This window comes from Pristiophorus japonicus, chromosome 3 (genome assembly GCF_044704955.1).
Source record: "Pristiophorus japonicus isolate sPriJap1 chromosome 3, sPriJap1.hap1, whole genome shotgun sequence".
In the NCBI taxonomy this organism is placed as follows: Eukaryota; Metazoa; Chordata; class Chondrichthyes; family Pristiophoridae; genus Pristiophorus; species Pristiophorus japonicus.
Genome location: NC_091979.1, coordinates 110,871,076 through 110,898,535, shown reverse-complemented (window position 1 = coordinate 110,898,535; position 27,460 = coordinate 110,871,076). Strand labels below are relative to the sequence as shown.

Sequence of the window (27,460 nt, the reverse complement as noted above, 5' to 3'; positions counted from 1 at the left end):
CATCGTATTGACTCCACCCGCTGCGCCAGCTCGAAAACACGGAGCTCGAGCAGTTGAAGCTGGAGCCTCCTCCTACACACTTGGTTGCCTAGGCTGCGCGAAGCGCCCAGGACTTCCCACATGCCGCAGGATGTGCACTCCATGGGACTGAGCTGCACTGCCATCCCTCTAATTAGCCTTATCTAGTTTAAAATCTACTTAAAAAAAGAAATAGAGAAAAGAGAGCTACTCACCAACTCACCCCACCAACCTCTGTGGCCTCCCAACCTCTTGGCTCCGAACTCTCTGCTTTCTGTCTTGAAGCCAGCTATTTAGCTATCCTGCTACTTGTCTCCTTGTTATAATGTAGGGCAGAGGTAGATGGATGAATGGGACTTGGTGCGAGTTAGGATATGGGCAACAGAGTTTATTTTCAGTCGGAAAAGCTTAATTGAACAAGACACCAAGAATCTACCTCTGTCTCAAAGCTGTAAGGATCAAATAATGAAAGTTCAAAATGTTATTTCTTAAATATATATTCCGGATTTAGAGGTGAAGGTGCTTGACTGTATTTCGGATTTAAAAAAAAAAAATTTGGTTGCTGAGCAATTTCGCCTTTCAGCCTCTCTTTCTAAAGTATTTTTTTAAAGATGTTCCAAGGGATGGATTACAGCTTCAGCAGTGTAAGGGGAGAAATAGGAGCATAAATGGACAATCTTCCAGGGAAGGCTAGCTTGACATCAGACCTGATTGGGTAAAAAGCTTAACCCAACTTAAGATTGTGGTTAAAAGCTTGGCTATGAGGAAAGATTAGACAGGCTGGGTTTGTTTTCTTTGGAACAGAGGAGGCTGAGAGGGGACCTGATTGAGGTGTATTAAATTATGAGGGCCTAGATAGAGTGGATAGGAAGGACCTATTTCCCTTCGAGGGGTCAACAACCAGGGGGCATAGATTTAAATTAATTGGTAGGAAGTTTAGAGGAGATTTAAGGGGAAATTTCTTTACCCAGAGGCTGGTGGGGGTCTAGAATTTACTGTCTGAAAGTAACCCTCACTGCAGAAACCCTCACCGCATTTAAAAAGTACCTGGAAAGGTATCAAGAGCTAGAAAGTGGGATTAGGCTGGATAGCTCTTTGTTCGTCAGCGTGGACAGAATGGGCTGAAATAGCGTCCTTCCATGCTGTAAATTTCTATGATTTTATGATTCAACTGAGGTTTTGTATTATCTGATTTAGTTTGAGTGAAGAGCCTGGCGGGGGTGTGGTGGTCGGGGGGGTGCGGGGGGGAAGGTGGGGGTAACTACAGCAACAGCCTTGAATTGCCAGACATGCAGGGGTGACCATCGTTGGCATTCATGCAGAAGCTGATCCTGTGCTTGTGGATGATATTGCATAGGGTTGCACAAATGATGAATAGGAAGGAAGAGTTAGAGGCCAGGACACATTGGAGCTGACTGTACAGCTACAAACATAGAAAATAGGTGCAGGAGTAGGCCATTCGGCCCTTCAAGCCTGCACCACCATTCAATAAGATCATGGCTGATCATTCCCTTAGTACACCTTTCCTGCTTTCTCTCCATACCTCTTGATCCCCTTAGCAGTAAGGGCCATATCTAACTCCCTCTTGAATATATCCAATGAATTGGCATCAACAACTCTATGCGGCAGGGAATTTCCACAGGTTAACAACTCTCTGAGTGAAGAAATTTCTCCTCATATCAGTCCTAAATGGCCCTACTCCTTATCCTAAGACTTTGTCCCCTGGTTCTGGACTTCCCTAACATTGGGAACATTCTTCTCGCATTTAACCTGCCCAGTCCCGTCAGAATCTTGTACGTTTCTATGAGATCCCCTCTCATCCTTCTAAACTCCAGTGAATAAAGGCCCAGTTGATCTAGTCTCTCCTCATATGACAGTCCAGCCATCCCTGGAATCAGTTTGGTGAACCTTCACTGCACTCCCTCAATAACAAGAATGTCCTTCCCCCAGATTAGGAGACCAAAACTGTACACAATATTCCAGGTGAGGCCTCACTAAGGGCCCTGTACAACTGCAGCAAGACCTCCCTGCTCCGATACTCAAATCCCCTCGCTATGAAGGCCAACATATCATTTGCCTTCTTCACCGCCTGCTGTACCTGCATGCCCACTTTCAGTGACTGATGAACCATGACACCCAGGTCTCGTTGCACCTCCCCTTTTCCTAATCTGCCGCCATCCAGATAATATTCTGCCTTCGTGTTTTTGCCCCCAAAATGGATAACCTCACATTTATCCACATTATACTGCATCTGCCATGCATTTGCCCACTCACCTAACCTGTCCAAGTCACCCTGCAGCCTCTTAGCATCCTCCTCACAGCTCACACTGCCACCCAGTTTAGTGTCACCCGTAAACTTGGAGATATTACACTCAATTCCTTCATCTAAATTGTTAATGTATATTGTAAAGAGCTGGGGTCCCAGCACTGAGGCCTGCAGCACTCCACTAGTCACTGTCTGCCATTCTGAAAAGGACCAGTTTATTCCGACTCTCTGCTTCCTGTCTGCCAACCAGTTCTCTATCCACGTCAGTACATTACCCCCAATACCATGTGCTTTGATTTTGCACACCAATCTCTTGTGCAGGACCTTATCAAAAGCCTTTTGAAAGTCCAAATACATCACATCCACTGGTTCTCCCTTGTCCACTCTGCTAGTTACATCCTCAAAAAAATTGCAGAAGATTCGTCAAGCATGATTTCCCTTTCTTAAATCCATGCTGACCTGGTCCGATCCTGTCACTGCTTTCCAAATGTGCTGCTATTTCATCCTTAATGATTGATTCCAACATTTTCCCCACTACTGATGTCAGGCTAACTGATCTATAATTACCCATTTTCTCTCCCTCCTTTTTTAAAAAGTGGTGTTACATTAGCTACCCTTTAGTCCATAGGAACTGATCCAGAGTCGATAGACTGTTGGAAAATGATCACCAATGCATCCACTATTTCTGGGGCTACTCCCTTAAGTACTCTGGGATGCAGACTATCAGGCCCCGGGGATTTATCGACCGTCAACCCTTAAAGTATCCTTTGCCAGTCTATTCTAGCCAATTCACGCCTCATACCATCGAAGTTACCTTTCCTTAAGTTCAGGACTCTAGTTTCCGAATTAACTGTGTCACTCTCCATCTTTAATAAAGAATTCTACCATATTACGGTCACTCTTCCCCAAGGGGCCCCGCACAACAAGGTTGCTAATTAGTCCCTTCTCATTACACATCACCCAGTCTAGGATGGCCAGCTCTCTAGTTGGTTCCTCGACATATTGGTCTAGAAAGCCATCCCTAATACACTCCAGGAAATCCTCCTCCACCGCAATGCTACCAGTTTGGTTCGCCCAATCAATATGTAGATTATAGTCGCCCATGATAACTGCTGTACCTATATTGCACACATCCGTTATTTCTTTTTTGATGCTGTCCCCAACCTGTTTGGTGGTCTGTACACAACTCCCACTAGCGTTTTTTGCCCTTGGGAATTTCGCAGCTCCACCCATACCGATTCCACATCATCCAGGCTAATGTCCCTCCTTACTATTTCATTAATTTCCTCTTTAACCAGCAACGCCACCCCGCCTCCTTTTCCTTTCTGTCTATCCTTCCTAAATGCTGACTACCCTTGGATATTGAGTTCCCAGCCTTGGTCACCCTGGAGCCATGTCTCCGTGATGCCAATGACATCATACCCGTTAACTGCTATCTGCGCAGTTAATTCGTCCACCTTATTCCGAATACTCCTCGCATTGAGGCACAAAGCCTTCAGGCTTGTCGCTCTAACACACTTTACCCCTTTAGAATTTTGGTGTAATGTGGCCCTTTTTGTTTTTTGCCTTGGATTTCTCTGCCCACCACTTTTACTATTCTCCTTTTCTATCTTTTGCTTCTGACTCCATTTATTTCCCTCTGTTTCCCTGCATAGGTTCCCATCCCCCTGCCATATTAGTTTAACTCCTCCCCAACAGCACTAGCAAACACTCTCCCTAGGACATTGGTTCCGGTCCTGCCCAGGTGCAGACCGTCCAGTTTGTACTGGTCCTACCTCCCCCAGAACTTGTTCCAATGTCCCAGGAATTTGAATTCCTCCCTTCTGCACCACTGCTCAAGCCACGTATTCATCTGAGCTATCCTGCGATTCCTACTCTGACAAGAGGAGAAATTATTTTGAGTAGATGTAGTGACTAAATTGTAACACATGAAAGTGAAACCATGAGAGAGACGAGGCAGAGATGGCCTGTTTTTAAAAAAAAAAGGAATACGAAAAGCAGCAGAAAGGTTACGACTGAATAGCCAGCCACTGTCTAACCTTTTGATGCTGACTTTGATCAGTCTCAATGCTGTGGAAACTGAACAGAGAATGATGAGAATTGTTTGCATAGCTGAAAGATGCATTTAACAACCTTCGTGAGAAAGGGGATGTTTAGGCTGAGATCGTTTGAGAAAATAAAAAGTTTGAGGATGGGTTAGAAACATAAAAACATAGAAAATAGGTGCAGGACTAATCCATTTGGCCCTTCGAACCTGCAACACCATTCAATATGATCATGGCTGATCATGCAACTTCAGTACCCCATTCCTGCTTTCTCTCCATACCCCTTGATCCCTTTAGCCGTAAGGGCCACATCTAACTCCCTTTTGAATATATCTAATGAACTGGCCTCAACAGCTTTCTGTGGTAGAGAATTCCACAGGTTCACAATTCTCTGTGAAGAAGTTTCTCCTCATCTCGGTTCTAAATTGCTTACCCCTTATCCTTAGACTGTGACCCCTGGTTCTGGACATCCCCAACATCGGGAACATTCTTCCCGCATTCTTCCTGTCCAATCCCGTCAGAATTTTATATGTTTCTATGAGATACCCTCTCATTCCAGTGAATATAAGCTTAGTCGATCCAGTCTTTCTTCATATGTCAGTCTGCCATCCCGGGAATCAGTCTGGTGAACCTTCGCTGCACTCCCTCAATAGCAAGAATGTTCTTCCTCAGATTAGGAGACCAAAACTGTACACAATATTCAAGGCGTGGCCTCACCAAGGCCCTGTACAACTGCAGTAAGACCTCCCTGTTCCTACACTCGAGTCCTCCCGCTATGAAGGCCAACATGCCATTTGCCGCCTTCACCACCTGCTGTACCTGCATGCCAACTTTCAATGACTGATGTACCATGACACTCGGATCTCGTTGCATCTCCCCTTTTCCTAATCTGTCATCATTCAGATAATATTCTGCCTTCCTGTTTTTGCCACCAAAGTGGATAACCTCGCATTTATCCACATTATACTGCATCTGCCATGCATTTGCCCACTCACCTAACCTGTCCAAGTCACCCTGCAGCCTCTTGGCATCCTCCTCACAGCTCACACTGCCACCCAGCTTAGTGTCATTTGCAAACTTGGAGATATTACACTCAATTCCTTTGTCTAAATCATTAATGTATATTAATAACTGGGATCCCAGCACTGAACCTTGCGGTACCCCACTAGTCACTGCCTGCCACTCTGAAAAGGACCCATTCATTCCTACTCTTTGCTTCCTGTCTGCCAACCAGTTCTCTATCCACGTCTATACATTACCCCCAATACCATGTGCTTTAATTTTGCACACTAATCTCTCATGTTGGACCTTGTCAAAAGCCTTTTGAAAGACCAAATACACCACATCCACTGGTTCTCCCTTGTCCACTCTACTAGTTGCATCCTCCAAAATTCTAGATTTGTCAAGCATGATTCCCCTTTCATAAATCCATATTCATTATTTAAGAAGAGGTTGATGGAACAGTTTTGAAAATGGTGGGACAATAGCTGAAAATAGGGATGGGTTGATTTTGTCAGTCAGTATAGATTTAACAAAGAGAAGCTATTTGGTTTGGAGCCAGGCTGGAAGGAGGCCAATAGAGCATGTGGTGGGCTATGTGGAGAAAATTAGTTTTAGGGCAGAAGCTACAGAGTATAGAGGAAGGGGATTCGACTGGGGGAGAGCTAGAAGGGCAGGAAGGCAGATGCTGTTAAATGGATGGCCTCAGTTTTGGAAACAAACTTGTCATTGAGCTATGTGCATTTTGTGTGAAGAAATTAAGATGGAAGTCTTTGGGCAGTGGAGCTCGAAGAAGATGTTTTTGGGTGGAGAAGTGCATTCTTGCTATCCATGGTGATCCTAGAGTACTGGGAGGATTTGACTGCACATTGAGAACCAACATTGCAAGAGCTGGTTAAACCAGATCTGCTAGTGGACAACCCAGCCCTCGTATGTCCAGTGATTTAATATGCAGCTTGCAGACTTGAGTTCATGAAGGTTTTTCCAGAGGGTGGGAAACTATCTAGGATCTGGTGGGGATGAAGACATTGAAGATGGAGGCAAAATAATTCTGGAATAGATTAATGGAGGAATAGATGTCAGTGTGGGTAGCAGGCCAAAAGAGGGAGCTCGAAGTTGAATGGGTACCAGTGAGGAAGTTGGAGGGGTTGTTTTGTTCCAGCGCTAGATAAAGATGATAGAAGAATTAGGTTTTGGGAAGGAAATTGGCAGGGGGATGTATATGAGGAAGGAGATGAGTAAGTAATTGGAAATGGGCATCAGGATGTGAGCCTTGAGTGATGACAATCAAGTGAGTGGCATTGTGCAAGTATCGAAGAGTTTATATGGAAGGTGAGATTGAAGAAGTGCTGAGAAATCAAAGGGATTAGGCATTTGTGTTAATCCACATTGTATTGTGGATTTGTGGCACCAGAAATAACAATGTTTTCTGAAACAGATTTGTTGCCTGCTTAGAGAAGATACTCAGGAACTTTTTGGTGCCCTTTCAATATCACACTGGGATTTTCTGTTAATGTTACATAGGTTATTACCACACAGTCTATATAAACTCACAAAAGCTTGGAACTATATTTGTCACCTGAGCAAAATTTATGTTCAGTGATGTTGATGGAAGAAAAATGTTGCACCGTGGGGCATATTTTGAAAAATTGTACCTTTTTTCCTTTTAAAACTATCAATTCTATGTTTTACATCAACTTTCCTGTCTTTCTTCCATGTGATAGGGGTCAAGAAGGGCCACTGCTCTCAACAGAGAGGTACTTCAATTTTTGTCTTGCTTTGAATAACCTATCTGTCAAAGTACTTGTGCGTAGTGTTGTAGAATTCACTTCCTGAATATACATTCTGGAAGAAACAAAATAAAATCTTGAGTGCTGCTTAAAATAACCTTTAACACCACCGTAAACCTTTTAAGGCACCAATTCATTTCCGGGGATACAGTCTCTTCCACCCCTCCTCCATGCTCTTCCCCCCCCCCCCCCCCCCCCCCCCCCCTGCTTTCAACTTGCTGCTTGGGTTTGAAATTGGTGTTGAGGATTGGCCATCCGGTTTTCCAATGCCATAGATTTCAATAGCAATAAAATTCAGGTTGTTTCTATAACTGATGGCAGATTGGCAACACGTGTACAGCAAGTTAATAATCTACCTCAATGCTACATGTTCCAGCAGAGCATTCACTGATACTTAAACTCTTCATTTTAATTTATTGTTGCAAAGAATTTGAATTTCATTTCATTTCTCTTCTAGAGTTCAAATACAGCTCAGGTCTTCAGTTTAGTTGCAGAACGTAGACGGAAGTTTCAAGAGATTATAAATCGCAACAGTGACAACGCTATTCAGAATGCAGATGTTAGACCAAAGACCTCAAAGTGGACTGCTCCTAGTTCAACTCCACAACTTACCACAGCCATTTTGGAAGTCAGAGAAAGTATGCTTTCTCTCCTTATCAAACTCCATTATAAACTCTCAGGAAAACAAAACTCCTACTATCCATTCTGGTTAGAAGATTCAGAGTCTACATCTAGGTTGGACCCAATGCAACAAAGCCATGGCGATGGGACAACAGCTGTAGAAAGAATTTTAATAAAAACTGCAGCACGGAGTCGGCAGAACAAGTGCAGCATTGAGGAGATCTGTAGGAAGGTGGCACCGCCTGTACCTCCTAAGAAGAATAGTTCAGCAGATAAGAAAGCTTTGGATAAAGAAGAAAGGTAAATGTTTATCTGGAAGTATGTGTAGATTTGACGGAATCGAACTTAAAAACAGAACTAAAGAAGATAAAGCTCCTAATTTACATGTATTTCCTATTTTTGAACAGTACATCTGGAAATTTTAATTGCATCCTATCTTTATTTTAAGGGTTTCAAATTGTACACCTTGATAAAAAAGAATCGAATGAAAAAAATTGCTTGCACTTGAGCATAAAAGTTCTTAATGTGCTGATGTACCATGGTAAACAATATTGACCACATCATGATATAAATAATTTGCATTATGTAAGGCCAGGTGAAGTTAATGCAATAATATTTCCAGCAAGGGTAGCGGGAGGTTGTAGAGGAGGATGATAGCCCAAAGCAAAGGTAAGTTTGTAACTATTTATTTTGACATTTTTAAAAGTCTATTAAAAATGAAAGGAATACTGGCATAAATGCCATGAGCGCTTTTATTTTGTTTGGAGCAAATCAGATTATAAGTAGATTTTGTATATTAAGCGTCTCTGCAGTAGTGGGGCTCCGAAATCCAGTGGTGCTTCAAGAAGTTCAAATAAGTTGATTGTCGATGTAATAAAACAATTTGTGCTTTCTAGTGACTATAACCACATTTGGTTATAATAAGCAAGACAAGTTTAGCGATTATCAGCTTCAGTATAAATCCTAATCATCATTATTTGCAATACAAAAAGGTAGCTTTACTTAAAATATATTGCACTCAACGTGATAATTTAGATTACATATCTGTAAATTGCAAATGAGGCGAGAATTGCCAAGTAGACATGATGAAAATAAAAATAAACTGCAAATGCTGGAAATCTGAAATAGAAAATGCTAGATGTACACAGCAGGCCCATCTCTTTCAGATGTTGACACACCTGCAGTGCATGCCAGCATTTCTGTTGTAGCTGTATTATTAAAACAACTGGAATAGAAAAGTGATTCAATCAATAGCTTAAAAAAAAATTGTCTCAAATTATACTGGAATTCAAAGGAGAGATAAATTTTATTTTTAAACTGCTTGCATTTTCAAAAAAAAACCCTCTGCTATTCTACTGCAATTACATTTTTCTCTGCAATAGGAGCAAAATTCTGCAATTTACAAATATGGTAGAGAGACAAACACAAGCATTTGGACTTGAATATCTGTAGCTATCATTCAGTTTTGTTTTGCAGATTTTCTGTCCGTATAATTTCACCATTCAACAAACTCATTCACTAGCAACAGAGGCATATGACAGTCTGAAATTAAGATTAATCATTTCAAACAAAGCATTGTTGCTCAAATAGACGTGCTTTAATTCAATTTTGGATTTCAAACTAGATTTAGTAGTAATGAAAATGGAATGGGCAATAAGGAGGTGGTGATGACCCATTTTTTGCTGCCCTGACCTATAGACAAAGTCAAAGGTGGTATCACTCACAAAATTGACTGTTGCCATAGAAACCAACACTGTACTAAAGGAGAAGCCAAATTGCTGCTGGTATTTTGCAGCCTTACTGTGTCTACCCCATAAGCTGTCAGGAAAAATTACTGAACTGAATGGAATCTGTCAGAATTTGTTTATGTCGTCTTATTCGGGATCTCTATTAACAACCAGGCCAAGTTTAGGTAACGCAAGGAAATCTATAGGCATTGCAAGAACTGAAAGGAACTAAAGACAAACTTGTACTCATTTTGCTAGAATTTTCTATGGCGAAGTCTGTACCAAATATAGTTCTAATATCGAGTCATCATTTGCTGATTATTGGTCAATCTATTTGCATTACTACCAAATCCTAACTTGAAATCGAAAAATGAATTAAAGCGAACTATTTGAGCAATAGTGCTTTATTTCATTTGATTAATCCTAATTTCAGGCTGTCATGTGTCTCTGCTGTTGGTAAATGTATTTGTTGAATGCTGAAATTATACAGCAAGAAAATCTACAAAAAAAGTTTTTCATTTGAGGTTTTCAAGGAACACTTGTGTGCAGTTTTCTCTCTTCATATATTAAGTTGCTAAATTACCATTTCCCCCCATGCAATTGGCCAATGGGTACCATATAAACCACTAAACCTGAGCTTGTGGGTATCTCCTCTTATTGGTTACTGCCAAATACTTATTTAATGGGGACCAATCAAATCCAAGAAGAAATATCTGTTGGTTGCTAGCTTGCCCTCTGGCCTATTGCTCGACACCTGGCTCCCAGGCTAGCTCCTTTCCACACAGTCTGTCCCTCTCATTAGTGACTCCAAACTCCTGGGCCTTGGTGACTAATGATCTGATCACTGCCTCGAACTTCAGTTTATTTTTCTTGCCCAGGGTGCTCTGTTCTTGACCCAGGTGCATCTGTTATAAGTGCTGAGTATTCCAGGCTCAGGTGCTTCTGACCAGAGATTCTGCTGCACCTGCATACAAGCAGGCCTGCATCTTTCTCCCCAGTGCTTTGCCTTTCTATGTGCCAGGTCCCCCTCAATCTTAAGTGTACTGGAGCATTGGAAGGGGTAGAAAAGAGGACGAGAGACTCTGTTGAGAAAGTAATCCTGTCACATAAAAAGAAAAAGGGTCAGTGAGTCTAAGAAAGAGAGACAAATCCACTTTAGATAGGAGGGAGGAAATGAGGGAGGCCCTGTTGGGGTGGGAGGAGTGGATTAATGGGAACCTTCTGGTGGGGGCGGTGGGTGGAAGACCCTGTATGGTGTGAGGGGAGAGAATGAAAGACAGTGTTGTGGGGGAGAGAGAAATCATCCTCTTTAGGAGGAGAGGGAGACTATGGGGGGGAGGGCGGTGGGAAGAAAGAAAGTCCCTGTAAGACAGATGCACCTGGGCCAAGAACAGAGCACTCAAAGATGTCCAGGTTGTCGTGTATGGAGAAAGAGTCAGACTGAACACTGTGAGCTCAAAGTAAAGTGTGACTGTAGTCTTTTATTGCAGGTGTCTGGAGTGCCTCTCCAACCTGTGAATGCTCTTTAAATACCTGTGCTCCCAAGGGATTATGGGATCCCTTGGGACTCCAGGGGATGAGCCCTCTGGTGGCTATACAGAGTAAATACAAGTCCACATATATAACAACACCCGCCCCCCAAAGTTAATAGTGTAACTATTTTCAATGTGGGGCTCTTCTTGCCCTGGTTGATCGTCTCGGTGTGAAAGCTGGTGTTGTTGAATCATTTGTTGGGCCCTCGCTGGGCTGCTGTGCAGCTGGCCTTGCTGGGCTGCCTGGTGTGTTGGGCCCTGCAGGACTGCTGTGGATGATGGCTTCTGCTTCGTGGTCAACCGTGGTGCTGGTTGCCACTGGTGTGTATGTTGGGGGATCAAAAAAGGTAGGGTCCAAGTTGGGTTGCTCAGGATAGTCTGTGAATCTGAGTTTGATTTGGTCAAAGTGTTTCCGATGAATGAGTCCATTTGAAAGTTTTACCCAAAACACCCTGCTCCACTCTTTGGTCACGACAGTGCCGGGAAGCCACTTGGGACCTTGTCCATAATTTAATACAAATGCAGGATCATTGATTTCAATCTCGCATGACACATTTGCACTATCATGGTATGCATTTTGTTGAAGCCGCCTGCTCACCTGTTCATGTAGATCAGGTTGAACTAACGAGAGCCTTGTCTTAAGTGCTCTTTTCGTGAGCAGTTCAGCAGGTGGGATCTCAGTGAGTGAGTGGGGTCTCGTGCGGTAGCTAAGCAGAACTCGGGATAGGCGAGTCTGCAGTGAGCCTTCAGTTACCCTCTTCAAGCCTTGCTTGATGGTTTGCACTGCTCTCTCTGCCTGACCATTGGACACTGGTTTAAACAGTGGAAGATGTGACCTGTTTGATCCCGTTACGGGTCATGAATTCTTTGAACTCAGCACTGGTAAAACATGGCCCATTGTCGCTCACCAGGACATTGGTTAAGTAGTGAGTGGCAAATGGCCCGCAGGCTTTCAGTAGTGGCAGCGGACGTGCTAGCCGACATTATCTCACATTCAATCCACTTGGAGTACGCGTCTACAACCACAAGGAACATTTTACCCAAGAACCGGCTTGCATAGTCGACGTGTACCCTTGACCACGGTTTGGAGGGCCAAGACCATAAACTTAGCGGCAACTGCGAGCATGTATTACATCTGTGAACGCAGGACTTTTAAGTCCGCATCGATACTGGGCCATCACACGTGCGATATGGCTATTGCTTTCATTATTGCAATGCCTGGGTGGGTACTGTGTAGGTCATTGATGAAGGTGTCTTTGCCCTTCTTGGGGACCACTACTTGATTGCCCCACAGAAGGCAGTCTGCCTGTATAGATATTTCATCTTTGCGCCGCTGGAACGGCTTTATCTCTTCCTGCATTTCCACTGGGACACTGGACCAGCTCCCGTGAAGCACACAGCTTTTGACTAGAAATAATAAGGGGTCCTGACTTGTCCAGGTTTTGATCTGCCGGGCAGTGACGGGTGATTGCTCACTCTCAAATGCTTCCATAACCATGGCTAGATCTGCGGGCTGCGCCATTTCCACCCCTGTGGTGGGCAATGACAGCCTACTGAGAGCATCGGCGCAGTTTTGTGTGCCTGGCCTGTGGCGGATGGCGTAGTTGTATGTGGACAACGTGAGCGCCCATCTCTGGATGCAGGCCGATGCATTGGTATTTATCCCTTTACTCTCGGAAAACAGGGATATAGGTGACTTATGGTCAGTTTCCAATTTGAATTTTAGCCCAAACAGGTATTGATGCATTTTCTTTACCCCATAGACACACGCTAACACTTTTTCAATCATACTGTAGGCTCTCTCAGCCTTAGACAGACTGCTGGATGCATTAGCAACCAGTTGCAGTTTCCCGTTATCATTAGCTTGTTGCAATACACACCCAACACCATATGACGACACATCACATGCTAGTACCAAACGCTTACATGGATCATACAACATAAGCAATTTGCTTGAGCATAACAATTTTCTCGCTTTTACAAAGGCATTTTCTTAGCTTTTGGCCAAACCCATTCACCCCCTTTTCTTAGTAAGACATGCAGTGGTTCTAACAGTGTGCTGAGATCCGGTAAGAAGTTACCAAAGTAGTTCAAGAGTTCCAGAAACGACCGGCGCTCTGTCACGTTCTGTGGCCTCGGTGCGTTCTTGGTGGCCTCCATCTTCATGTTGGTGGGCCTGATGCCTTCCGCCGCAATCCTCCTTCCCAAGAACTCCACTTCAGGCGCCAGGAGAATCATGGTAGAGTCCAGCACGTACACGCAAGTTGCAGTGCTGGTGTGTGTAAACATCCTTGGCTAAAGTGCTAGCTTGCCGATCCTGTTCTGCCTTCTCCCAAGGTCCCCAGTCTCACACCATTATAGATGCCAGTATTCAGCCAATTCAGTTCATGTCATGTGATATGAATGGGCACAGCGAAGGCTAAGTGCTGAGGCCTGCACACTAGTACAAGCTGTCGCCCGAGTCAAGCTGTTGCAGTGTAGCTATAACACTGGCATCTACCCGACAATGTGAAAAATTTCCCAGGTTTGTCCTGTCCACAAAAAGAAACAGGAGAAATCTAATCCGGCCAATTATTGACCAGTAAAATGATGGAAGGAGTCATCAATAATGCTATTAAGTGGCACCTTCTCATCGACGCTCAATTTGGATACCGCTAAACCACTCTGCTCCAGACCCCATCACATTTGTGCAGAAAAGATAACACGGTGGTGCCTAGTGGTGTGACAAGTAGAAATATTGACGTAATATTTTACAGTGGGGGTAGTTTTAACCTATCTCGCCTGCCGAAAGCTGATGATATCGGATCGGTCGGCCATTTTATTGCACGCCACACAGTTTTGCTTTCTACTGATTTCAATGGAGAGTAAAATAAAGCAGGTGGCTGATCCGATCCCGTCCGTTTTCTGCCAGGAAGGTGAAGTTAAAATTGGCCCCAATGTAAATTTGTGACACACGAAGTGCATGCCATATGCATTATTATTGAAATATTAGTTGATCTCCTGTGCATGCAAGGAGTTGAGACCAGGCCCAGTATTTGGGTCAAGCAGAGTATATAGTTATGGGATAACTAGTTAAAGTGCAAGGGAGGTGGGAACTAAGAGTTAGAATGGAGATGGGTGCAGGGAGCTGGGATGGGAGAAGACTCTGGGGACAGGGTAACAGGAGGGGGAGCAATAGAAAGAAGATAAAGGGTGGTGGTACTGGGCCAGAACCCATTTCTTTACATTGCATAGAGAAATGGAGAGCATGAAATGGAGGAAGTGTGAAGGGCAGGACAGGGTGGGGAGAGGAAAGGGACAATGGTGAGAGGCCCTGGGCCAAAGACCAATTTTGCTCTATCACCATAGAAATGTTGTGTTTCATAAAGAGTTGCTCAAATATCCGTTTAAAAGGGCAAGTGCTTGGCTTCTTAGTAGGAAAATGGAATGCTGTCTCCCCCTTTTTACACAAGTTTCAGGTCTTTCTGCACGAAACCTCAGTGCCAAGAGCAATGCCTGCCCTGCAGCTGAAAATTCGAACTCCTGTCAAAAATGTTAAGTTTGTTTCTTGAAACCCTGCCCCAAGTGCTCAGCCTCCACTGTTGTCTGGTGCCTGTGAACAATGGGGAGTAGAGCTTCAGATGTTTTTTTCAATAGTATTTTTTGTGGGAGTTAAGACTTGCATTTATTAGATAATTAGATCATAACGACTTCACTTTCATCCAAATTTCTTAAATCACGTCCCTTAATTAGCTTAATTTAGAAAATGTGATTCCATCATTGTTCAATTTCTAGATAGAGTTCAACATGTCAACATTAAATTAGGAGGAAATGTATTTGAGTTGGTGTCTCTCTCAAAGATTTTAGTACTTTATAAGGAGGCCATCATGCTTAAGTGCTTATCCACCCCCTGCTTATTGAGCTAAACAATGTTTCTGGTCTTTGCTTTCTATTATTGGTAGCAAATCTTTATTTTATCTCTGTATACAGAAAAAATGAGTTTAGTGTAATGATTTTATGAATTAACTCATTTTGTGTTTTTTTTTAAATTGCAATTTCATAATGTTTAGCACTGTTTTTAATTATGCTTAAGTGAATTTTCAGTTTGTGATTTGATTTTTTTACCATACTTTGATCAAAGTGAGTTTTTCTGGGGCTCTAAATTGTTCGATCAAGGCCACCTTCAACCCAGTTGAAGTGCCCTTGATGATGCTCAGTTTCAGAACCATTATTCAATATTTGTCTCATCCTTTCCAGTGGTTGATACTTACGTATTTACCTGCATTATCTACTAAGGTTTCACAATTTTTAGAACTGTGCAACAGGACATATCATGATTATCACAATTCCTGTCGATCAGTGTGGCCTCTTGATTTTCGATGAAAAGAGCATCAGATCTTTGCTGCTGTGAAAGAGAATTGAGTTCCAGTTGGGTTCATATTTGGGAACAATTGAAAGAAATGGCAACTGTTCAGTTGTTATACATCAAATTAGTTATTTGAGGCCTAATTGGTTACCTCCAGATACTCAATCCCAAACTTCTACTGCTGTTCCAGTGCTCAGTCACCAGAGCAAAGATTGAAATGACTAAAATGATCATACCTTTAACCAATGAATGGACAATGTTTACATTTGGGAGTTTGTTATAAATCAAGAGGATCCAATCTGTAGCTCCTCTCATCAGGCTCCTGCTTGTTTACTTGTTAAATGCTCTAAGTCGATTTCAACTATGGCTGGCTCAGTTCGAGCCCTTTAAACTTCCTAGGCGTGGTGCACTAGAAAAGATTTGCTTCCTGATATGATTCAGAACACACAGCAATCTTTTTGTACAATTTAGTCCTCTAGCCTGAACTACTAAGGTCAAAGCATCTGTTAACAAGCTTTGGCGGAGGGTAATGTTGGGGTGGGAGGGGAGAGGGGTGGGGGGAAACAGGAGAATGATGGAGGTGCAGATGGCTATCCATAATCCTAGGGACATGGTTTTTTTGTGTATGTAGATCTCTATTTTGGTGTATTGGTGATCTAGTTAGCCGAGGTTTTGTTAGCATGGAAGGGTCTCTATATTTGTGTGTGGACGGGGTGTAGCTTTTTTTGTCTCGCTTTATTGTCATAGAAGTCTATTTTAAAGAAAAGGTTGAGAAACTTGCAGATGCATTAGTCATAATTTTCCAAAGGTCTCTAGATTCAGGAATTGTATCCTAAAGAAAGGCTTGCATTTATAGAGTCTTTCATGACCACCGAACGTCTCAAAACGCTTTACAGCCAATGTGTAATTTGAGTGTAGAGTGTACTCACTTTAAAAAAAAAAAATCTCAATGAAGTATAATGTGGATAAATGTGAGGTTATCCACTTTGGTGGTAAAAACAGAGAGACAGACTATTATCTGAATGGTGACAGATTAGGAAAAGGGAAGGTGCAACGAGACCTGGGTGTCATGGTACATCAGTCATTGAAGGTTGGCATGCAGGTACAGCAGGCGGTTAAGAAAGCAAATGGCATGTTGGCCTTCATAGCGAGGGGATTTGAATACAGGGGCAGGGAGGTGTTGCTACAGTTGTACAGGGCCTTGGTGAGGCCACACCTGGAGTATTGTGTACAGTTTTGGTCTCCTAACTTGAGGAAGGACATTCTTGCTATTGAGGGAGTGCAGCGAAGGTTCACCAGACTGATTCCCGGGATGGCGGGACTGACCTATCAAGAAAGATTGGATCAATTGGGCTTGTATTCACTGGAGTTCAGAAGAATGAGAGGGGACCTCATAGAAACGTTTAAAATTCTGACGGGTTTAGACAGGTTAGATGCAGAAAGAATGTTCCCAATGTTGGGGAAGTCCAGAACCAGGGGTCACAGTCTGAGGATAAGGGGTAAGCCATTTAGGACCGAGATGAGGAGAAACTTCTTCACCCAGAGAGTGGTGAACCTGTGGAATTCTCTACCACAGAAAGTAGTTGAGGCCAATTCACTAAATATATTCAAAAGGGAGTTAGATGAAGTCCTTACTACTCGGGGGATCAAGGGTTATGGCGAGAAAGCAGGAAGGGGGTACTGAAGTTTCATGTTCAGCCATGAACTCATTGAATGGCGGTGCAGGCTAGAAGGGCTGAATGGCCTGCTCCTGCACCTATTTTCTATGTTTCTATGTTTCTATGTTACTCCTGTGAAATGCCTTGAGACGTTTCACTTCGTTAAAGGCACTATATAAATACAAGTTGTTATGTGGGAAACACAGCAATGTGATAATGACCAGATAATCTGTTTTTGTTATGTTGATTGAGGGATAAATATTGGCCACAACACTGGGAATAACTCCTGTTCTTCGAAATTAGTGTCATGGGATCTTTTCCGTCCACCTGACAGAGCAGATGGGGGCCTCGGTTTAACGTCTCATTCGAAAGACAGCACCTCCAACAATGCAGCACTGCACTCGAGTATCAGCCTAGATTTATGTGCTTCAGTCCCTGGAGTGGGACTTGAACCTTCTGACTCTGAGACGAGTGTGCTACCCACGGAACCACAGCTGACACTCAGATTGGAAAATTACAATTGTCACTCCATTATTTAAAAAGGGCGCGGGTGACAAACCAGGTAGCTACAGACCTGTCAATATTAATTGTGGGAAAGTTACTGGAATCGATCATCAGAAACAGAGTGACTAAGCACTTGAACAAGTAGCAGTTAATCAGAGTCATCATAGATTTTTGAAGGCTGTGTGTGTGTGTGTGTGTGTGTGTATATTCACCATTTCTCCAATGAAAGAAAAGCTCAAAAAACTTAGTTGATCTGATTAGAAAATAGTAAAATGTTGAATCTGTAGGCACCTCTAAAAGCTGGAGGGTACTTACAACATTCAAACAAGCTTTTCCGAAGGGCTGTTTTATTTCCCCACAATGACTGCTCTTTTCCTCTCCTTTTTGGGGGCGAGTTACATGGGTGCAAACCATTGTTCACATGAGTCTTGCTGATCAACAAACTAATTGACTTTGGAACGTTACTGTTGATCCTCAACCTATCTTTGCCCAATGTCCACATGCTACAAGACTCATTCGATAGAGATTAGGAACAGGAATCTTGTCAAGTGGTTGTTTATTTATGAATTCCGCACCCCCCCCCCCCCCCCCCGCCCCCAAAGCCCAGGGATGCTGAGGCCACTTTTATTATTCATACCGGCACCCCAGCCAAGATCAAATCACAATTCATCCATCCATAAAGAGCTGATTTGTTGCAGCATCCAGTTGCTTCTTAAATAATTCCAGGGTTTTTGCCTCCTCTTCTGTATTTGGACGTCTACCGCATGTGGTGTTCATTCTTGTGTCAAGAAGAATTTTCTGGTATTAGTCCTAAATGTATAACTAATTTGAACCTGTATCTCTGTTATAAGTTTTGCATCTGCCTTAGATATTACATAGCATAGACAGCACAGAAACAGGTCTTCGGCCCAACCAGTCCATGCCGGCGTTAATGCTCCACTCAAACCTCCTCCTGTCTTTCCTCATCGAACTCGATCAGCATAACCCTCTATTCCTGTCTCCTTCATATGCTTGTCTAACTGCCCCTTAAATGCATCTACTATTCACTTCAACTACTTCCTGTTGGAACGAGTTCCACATTCTCGCCACTCTCTGGGTAAAGAAGTTTCTTCTGAATTCCCTATTTGATTTCCTGGTGACGATCTTGTATTGATGGCCTCTAGTCATACTCTTTCCCACAAGTGGAAACATTCTCTGTATCTACTCTATCAAAACTTTTCATGATTTTAAAGACCACTATTAGGTTACCCCTCAGCTTACCTTTGCTGATAGGTATACCCTCGCATTTCTAGAATAATCCATGCAAACTTCTCTGCACCCTCTCCATTGCCTCTATATCCTTTTTATAATATGGCAACCAGAATTGTGCGCCATACTCTACAAGTGTGGTCTAAGCAAGGTTCGATACAAGTTTAGCATAATTTCACGACTTTTCAATTCTATCCCTCTTTTTTAAAAAAAAACCCTAGTGCTTGGTTTGCTTTTTTTATGGCCGAGTTAATCTATTTCAATACTTTGTGATTTGTGTGTTTGTACTCCAAGATCCTATTGCTCCTCTACCCATTTAGATTCTTCTTTTCCATGTAACATGTAGCCTCCCTATTTTTCTTACCAAAATGTAATACCTCATTTATCTGTGTTGAATTTTATTTGCCTATTATATGCCTGTTCTGCAAGTTTATTAATGTTGTCTTGTAGTTTGTTGCAGTCCTCCTCAGTATTGACTGTTACCCCTCCCCGCCCCAGCAATTTGGTGTCGTCCGCAAGTTTAGTAAATGTGTTTTTGATTCCAAATTCTAAATCGTTAATATAAATTGCGAACAACTGTGGTTCCCGCACTGATCCTTGTGGAACACCATGTCCCACCTCCTGCCACTGAATAGCTACCCTTTACCCCTACTCTGTACTTTCTGTCTTGAAGCCAGCTTGCTATCAATTCGGCTACTTGTCCCCGAGTCTGCATTCCCTGACCGTATTCATTAACTTGTTATGTGGTACAGTGTATTCTCCGGTACAGTGGTGCTGGTTACTCCTGTAAGTGGTCTAAGTATCTTGCTTTAGAAGTGTGTCCATACTGTCTAAGTTCAATTATATGATGGAGTAACCAAGAGTGTAACAATAGAACCCCTTTGTGATCTGCACTGCATATTGTTACTTTTGCAAGTGCCTTCACATGCATTTCTTCAATCCTTCCAAAGGCAGATTCAAATAATTAGAAAGAAGAAACCAGATATGAACAATGAAGCTTTATTTTACATACAATAAGTAAACAGTAACAGTCACAGCAAATTCCACTTGTCACTCAACTGACCCCCGCCCCTCCCAAAAACAGAGAAAATAATAAATCATGCGGCATGTCCTTTTTGTGGGTGAACTTGCTTGTTTTTGGCATTGCCTTTCTTTTTAGATAACTTTCAGTTACAAAAACTTATCTTCTGTACTTTATCCTCTAGCTCGAAGCCAAAGACTGTCCCTTGCAATGCCTTTTTATTTTCTCTGATCCCAGCCAGTGGAAGGGTGAGACTCTGAGTTTCTCCTCTTTAGTGATTCACCTGTAGACCTGTCAGAACAACTGGCTATCTTTACAGCTTTCTAGGGTGCAGGTTTAAAGAAAACATTTCTGTTCTTAAAATGAATGTGGGTAATCCTGGATAATAGGCCTGGGATGAGATAATTATTAGTTTGAAATAAACTGAACGATGACATTCAAGAGCCTGGCCCATCTGGCTTTGTTATACATCATCAATTTCTGTAGCCTGTGGCTTTTCTTAACCTGTGCAAATTCACTTATTTTTAAATAGTGTGGGATTTAACGCTAAGCGTGAAAATGACAGCATAACAGTTTTAGTACAAAGAAAGGATTCACTCCTAAATTCTTTCAGTGAAGAAATAAATGATCTAAAATCCCAAAATATCACCATCCACGTTTCCTACTCTCAATTTTAAGAACCATTTTGGATTTACCTTTTCCATTCTGTTAATCATCTTAAAGACCTCCCTTATAGGATGAATAGCCCATGTTTCTTCCTTCCTTTCCTGATAGCTCAAAGCCTTTGATACTAAGGTCCAGCATAACTTTTTTTGCATGGCCTTCAGCGCTTGAAGGTGTCTGTTGTATCTGAACATAGTACTCATGGTGCAGGCTGACCAGAACACTATAGTTTGATTGCGACTTCTCCTTTGACTTAATTTTCTACTGTTTCTGGCTATATACTGCTTCCTAATATTGGCTTTGTTGATTGCTGCTGTTCACTGTTTGGATGTGTTGAGTCTACGAAGACGTCGAGGACTCTCAACTTCATCCTTAGCTGTTTCAACGCCATTCAGTGGTGTATGGGGTAGCGCAATTTTCCAATATGGAGTGCTTTACACTTGTCTGCATTAAATTTTATTGGCCATGTTTTGTCGAACTCATTCTATAATTTTTTAACTTCCTCCTCTGATTTCACTGCCATTCCCCTAACTTGGTCTCCTCTTCAAACTTGACCAGTTTGCTTTTGAGTGCCTGAATCCAAGTAATTTATGTAAATGAATAACAGTAGTAGTCCCAACACCAAGCCGTGGGTCACCCCTTCCGCCCCCCCCCCTCCAGTTATCCTGATGTGACTGAAAAGCACGTACTTGTTTCCAACCTCTTAGTCAATTTCTTATCCATTATCAAAATTTATCCTGAATTCCCACAGTTTTGATCTTAACTAATAGTCTTTTGTCTGTGACGTTGTCAAATGTCTTTTGCAACACTTCTTGGGGCTTTCCAAGTCCATTTGGGTATCAGTTCGGCAAGTAGCACAGCATAGAGGGAGGCAGACAAAAAGCAAGAAACTATAGACCAGTTAGCCTAACATTTGTGGTTGGGAAAATGTTGGAGTCCATTATTAAAGGAATAGTAGCAGGACATTTGGAAAAGCAAAGTTCGGTCAGGCAGAGAGTCAGCATGGATTTATGAAGGGGAAGTCATGTTTGACAAATTTGCTGGAGTTCTTTGAGGATGTAATGAACAGGGTGGATAAAGGGGAACCAGTGGATGTGGTGTATTTTGACTTCCAGAAGGCATTTGACAAGGTGCCACATAAAAGGTTACTGCACAAGATAAAAGTTCACCGGGTTGGGGGTAATATATCAACATGGATAGAGGATTGGCTAACTAACAGAGAACAGAGAGTCGGGATAAATGGTTCATTCTTAGGTTGGCAACCAGTAACTACTGGGGTGCCGCAGGGGTAAGTGCTGGGACCCCAACTATTTACAATCTATATTAACGACTTGGAAGAAGGGACTGAGTGTAACATAGCCAAGTTTGCTGACGATACAAAGATGGGAGGACACACAAATTTGCAAAGGGACATAGACAGGCTAAGTGAGTGGGCAAAAATTTGATAGATGGAGTATAATGTTGGAAAGTGTGAGGTCATCCACTTTAGCAGAAAAAAAATCAAAGAGCAAGTTATTATTTAAATGGAGAAAGATTGCAAAGTGCCGCAGTACAGCGGGACCTGTGCGTACTTGTGCATGAAACACAAAAGGATAGTATACAGGTACAGCAAGTGAGCAGGAAGACCAATGGTATCTTGGCCTTTATTACAAATGGGATGGAGTATAGAAACAAAGAAACATGGAAAATAAATGCAGGAGCAGGCCATTCGGCCCTTCGAGTCTGCACCGTCATTCAATATGATCATGGCTGATCATTCAACCTCAGTACCTCATCCCAGCCTTCTCTCCATACCCCCTGATCCCTTTAGCCGTAAGGGCCACATCTAACTCCCTTTTGAATATGTCCAATGAACTGGACCCAACAACTTTCTGTGGCAGAGAATTCCACAGGTGCACAACTCTCTGGGTGAAAAGGTTTCTCCTCATCTCGGTCCTATATGACTTGCCCCTTATCCTTAGACTGTGTCCCCTGGTTCTGGACTTCCCCAACATCGGGAACATTCTTCCTGCATTTAACCTGTCCAGTCCCGTCAGAATTTTATACGTTTCTATGAGATCCCCTCTCATTCTTATAAATTCCAGTGAGTATAGCTGACCCAGTCTTTTCTCATATGTCAGTCCTGCCATCCCGGGAATCAGTCTGGTGAACCTTCGCTGCACTCCCTCAATAGCAAGCACGTCCTTCCTCAGATTAGGAGACCAAAACTGCACACAATACTCAAGGTGTGGTCTCACCAAGGAGTATAAAAGCAGAGAAGTCTTGCTACAGCTATACAAGCTTTTGGTGAGGTCACACCTGGAATACTGCGTGCCGTTTTGGTTTCCATATTTACGGAAGGATATACTTGCTTTGGAGGCAGTTCAGAGAAGGTACGCTAGGTTGATTCCGGGGATGAGGGGGTTGACTTATGAGGAAAGGTTGAGTAGGTTGGGCCTCTACTCATTGGAGTTCAGAAAAATGAGGTGTGATCTTATCGAAACGTATAAGATTATGAGGGGGCTTGACGAGGCGGATGCAGAGAGGATGTTTCCATTGATGGGGGAGACTAGAACTCGAGGGCATGATCTTAGAATAAGGGGCCGCCCATTTAAAACAGAGATGAGGAGAAATTTCTTCTGAGGCTTGTAAATCTGTGGAATTCGCTGCCTCAGAGAGCTGTGGAAGCTGGGACATTGAATAAATTTAAGACCGAAATGGACAGTTTCTTAAACGATGAGGGGCGATGGGGAGCGGGCGGGGAAGTGGAACTGAGTCCAAGATCTTATTGGCCGTATGCCCTACTCCTGTTCCTATTTCTTGCGTTTTTACAATTGTGCTTCATCTGAAATTGAGTATATTAACATCACCTATGGGGCTAGATTTTCCATGTTTTTTGCATGCTTAACACCCACTTAATGTCCATTTTACAGCTGAAATGATATATAACGCCCATATATATCCCATTTAGCCACAAAATGGAAACTGACGGGCATTTTTCGGAAACTTACTGCCAAGCGTTACTTTCCCCATGTGCGTAATGCCGGGAAAAAAATAATACCGTCCACCCACTTTTTGGGCGGAATCATTGCCATAATATCGCCCGGCGTTACTTTCTGCACGGAATTAACGCCGAGATTCAATAATACCGCCCGCCCATTTTAAAGAGCACATTTGGCGAAACTAACGCCCAGGAGATCGCCCACCGTCACTTTCACCACCTCGCACACACATATTGCTCACAATATCACTTGTCCAAATAAAACACCCGAAAAAAGTGCAACTGTTCTGCACTAAAAGCCAGAGGTGTGGCTGCCATTTTAAAAATCGCAGGTTGCTTCATTCAAAAAGCTGCTTCAACTTCGGGGGGAGTTTCGATTGACTCTGGCGTTCTTCTCAGGTGAAGTGTCCATCTCAACAGACATATTTTCAGACTCTGGACTATTGGGGGTTTACTCTAGGTGTATTTTAGTGAGAAAATTATTGCTTCTGATCAATCGCTATTATATTTTCATTGCAATAGGGCCAGACATTTCTCAGCCTGCATCGATTAATATGCAGATGCTGCAGAGTGCAGATGGCTCAATGTGTGGTGCACATCATTATGTCCCCAATTTAAGACGTGCAAGAATGAGGAGGGCGGCCAGACCATACACACCCCACATGTACAGGGAAAAGAGGTCTTACCTCGATGTGTCCGACCACACCTGCCTTCGGAGACTGCGCTTCCACAAGGTGGTGATCAATGAAATATGTGAGCTCATCAGGCCACATATGCAGCCTGCCATCAGGACATCAGTGTCGGTCGAGGTCAAGGTCACCGCGTTCGGTTTCTTTCGGGCCTCCGCGGTCGAGATTTTCCCATTGACTCACCATGCAACCCATCACTGCATTAGACAGGTCACCGAGGCCCTGTATGCGCGAAGGATGGACTATATCAGCTTCACCATGACCACAGAGGCTCAGACTGATGGGGCGAGAGCATTCTACCGCATTGCTCAGTTCCCCAGGGTGCAGGGAGCTATACAGTGCACTCACATCGCCATGCGGCCACCTTCTCGGGATCCTGAGCTTTTTTGTAACAGAAAAGGATTTCACTCCCTGAAGGTCCAACAAATTGTCAGCCACAACCAGATCATACTGGCAGTGAATGCCAAATGTCCAGGCAGCTTCGATGAGGCTCACATCATGCGTGAGAGCGCTGTCTCTTGACATCTTTAAGAGTCAGCCACAAGGACAATGCTGGATGCTTGGTGATAACTGATATGGCCTAGCCACCCACTGAGTTACACCCACACCGAGGTCGAGAAGCGATACTATCAGAGCTACAGACGCATGCAATGTGATCCACAAAACAATAACTGCTTAAGCAGTGCTTCAGATGTCTGGACCACTCAGTAGGGGAGCTACAATACAACCCTGAGCAAGTTGGTAAATTCGTGGTTGTGTGCTCCTTGCTGCACAACCTGGCTTATCAGGAGGGGCCAAGAATTGCCAGATGGGAGTGATGCTCCACCTCAAGAGAGAGAGGAAGAGGACGACGAGGGGCTCGACACTGACCTTGGGCCCTAGGTCAATCAGGCTGGCTATGCAACCATGCCTATGACCCCCTCCAGACCACCGCAAAGGGCCCGTGGTGGCTACATAGCTGCAATACTCTTACGTGAGGAGCTGATATCTGAACGATTTGCCTGAAAGAACGTTGCTGCGAGTGACAACGCTGACACACTACTGTGTGTATGCAGCTCAGACATCAATGGTGCCTATTACCTTGGTGCCAGTTAAAGTTTACGTTGATTGAAGTTAGGTTTTATTTAACCCTTTCATGTTAAGGAATCACCAGTGTGTAATGGTCCAGCTATCTGAGACAATGTGCAACAAGATTATGTTCAACAAAAAAACTTTGACACCAACATTGGTCTGAAATCATAAGTATCACGGGCAATAACACCCAACCTCTGCCCACACCCCACTTTTTCCACCATTGACATAAATCAAATGTTCAGCATGTCCAGCAACACAGAATAGAAAGGCAAAGCAGGAGGGTGGTCCCCTCCCCCCATACATTCCAACAAATTGCATACACCCAGATGGCGATATAACACAGCCATCACCTGTGGCAGACATGAACCTTACTTTCCTTCTACCCCTGCCTCCCGTTCTTCTCCCCGCCTCTACCCCTTCCCCATCTCGCTCCACGGTGCCCAGCCAAGAAGCTCCTCAGGCGGTGCCTCATTGCGGTGGTGGTATGGGAGCGGGGGGTGCCGAGGGGGGGAACATTCTCTGATGCAGAAGCAGGATCTTGGTCCTGCCTCTTATCTGTCGTTTGCAGTGGTGGTGCGGAACCTAGGGGTGGAATGCCACGCTCTGGGACCAGTGGGAGGCCTGTGCCAGCAGTGTACCTGGCTGTCGCATCCAGGGCCACCGCCATCCGCGGAATGCACTCAGTTATGGTGGGCAGCTATCTGGATATGCCCCCCCAATGCTTCGATGAGCTGGTCACCAATGTCTGCAGTCCTCCTGGACAACTGTACCATCTCTCCGCTCTCATGTGACGCTCGTGGACCAAACCTGCCGGGTCCACGAAACCTTCGCGGGGTCGGCACCAACCTGGGGACAAATGGGGGTGCCCTGTGACGAGGTGCTTGGGGCCGGTACCTCCAAAGTGGAGGCGGGAATGACTGGAGGACCACTAGATGGCCTTGGGGTGGAATAACTTCTGGGGCGTGGCGATGCACTCTCATTCGTAGAGAACAGACCCAGCGGATTGACCAGCGAGAATCGGAGCTCCTCAGCATCAGATGTAGGATTGTCTGGAGAGTCCGGCCCCGCTCCCCCACCTTCTGGCCTCTGTGGTCTTGCCTTGGGACGCGCTGCTGGCTGAGCTACAAAACACAAATGAAGTTATTAGAGGAGAAGGGGGTGCTAGGGTCACAAGGTGAGTGCAGCGCTACACACAGCATATGCACGACAAAAGCACCACCGCTATCAAAATCATCAGACATCACATTTCATGACCATCAACACATTTGCATTGCAATGATTTTCAGTAGGCCAGCATTATTTCTTGGACAATTTTAGAAATCATCTCTCATATATGATTGTTCGGATATGAGTGGGTGTGGGTGGCATCTATTGACTTGACATCACACAATGGTGTAAACTTTACTCACGTGGCATCACTTCAGGGTCTGCAGATGCTTCCGTGGCTGTGCGGCTGTGCTTCCCCACGAGTGCGAGCACCCGCTCCTCCATCTCAGTGATGTTGCTGGGGACTGGTGGCCCCCCCACCCGTTCACCTCTGCATGGACTTCTTCATCGATAGCTTCTTCTGTAAAAGGTGATAGGACGACATGGCATGAGATCATTGCTAGAGACTGATGCAACACATAACTGACAGATGTAATCATGATTATTATGATGATTATCATTCTTTACCTAAAGACGTACACTGTGACCATAGGCTTTGACAACAACATTCCCAGTAAAAGTGAAAGACCTCATCTGATGAGTCACTCATGACTGTTACAAATCAAATTATATGAATACATAAGTATATATAAATAAATGTAATACTTACTCTTGCCGATCCCACAAGGTCGTTCCATCGTTTGCGGCATTGGTTGCTCTCATGCACCTCCGTTGGTCACCGACGAGACCACCTCTGCTATCTCGGTCCATATCTTCTGGTAGGCCTTTGGGGTGGGCTTCCCACGCCCTCCCTGTGTCAAATCACCCCAGCGTAACTCGACCTCCTGCAGGAGGGGTAGGCATTTGCCTTGTCCGAGAACCTCCTCGTTTTTTTGCGCCCTCCAGTGTGCTCCTCTCCCAGCTCACTGCTCTCTCCAGCGTCGGTCTCCACAGCGTGCTGTGATGCCTCCTCCTCTCCCTCCATTATAGGCCAAATTCGAGCAAATATGTGGCTGGTAACAGCTACATTTTTGTTTCCCTATTTGCTCTAAAGCTCTAAACTCTCCCTCCTTCCTCCCAAAGCAGCCACACCACACCCACACACGCCTTCAGTCCCTCTCAGCTCCCTCTCTC

General features: G+C 43.9%; 1 protein-coding gene across 7 annotated transcripts in view; it reads left to right on the top strand.

Moving 5' to 3' along the window:
- Positions 1 to 27,460, top strand: part of ubr3 (ubiquitin protein ligase E3 component n-recognin 3) — a 439,870-nt gene that overhangs the window by 163,046 nt on the left and 249,364 nt on the right. For 5 of the 7 annotated variants that reach the window (XM_070875676.1, XM_070875681.1, XM_070875677.1 and 2 more), the window contains 2 exons: positions 7,053 to 7,085; positions 7,576 to 8,039. In XM_070875676.1, the coding sequence (XP_070731777.1) occupies positions 7,053 to 7,085; positions 7,576 to 8,039 (497 nt within the window). The remainder of the gene's footprint in view (positions 1 to 7,052; positions 7,086 to 7,575; positions 8,040 to 27,460) is intronic. The other 2 variants (XM_070875678.1, XM_070875679.1) reach the window with 1 other exon arrangement.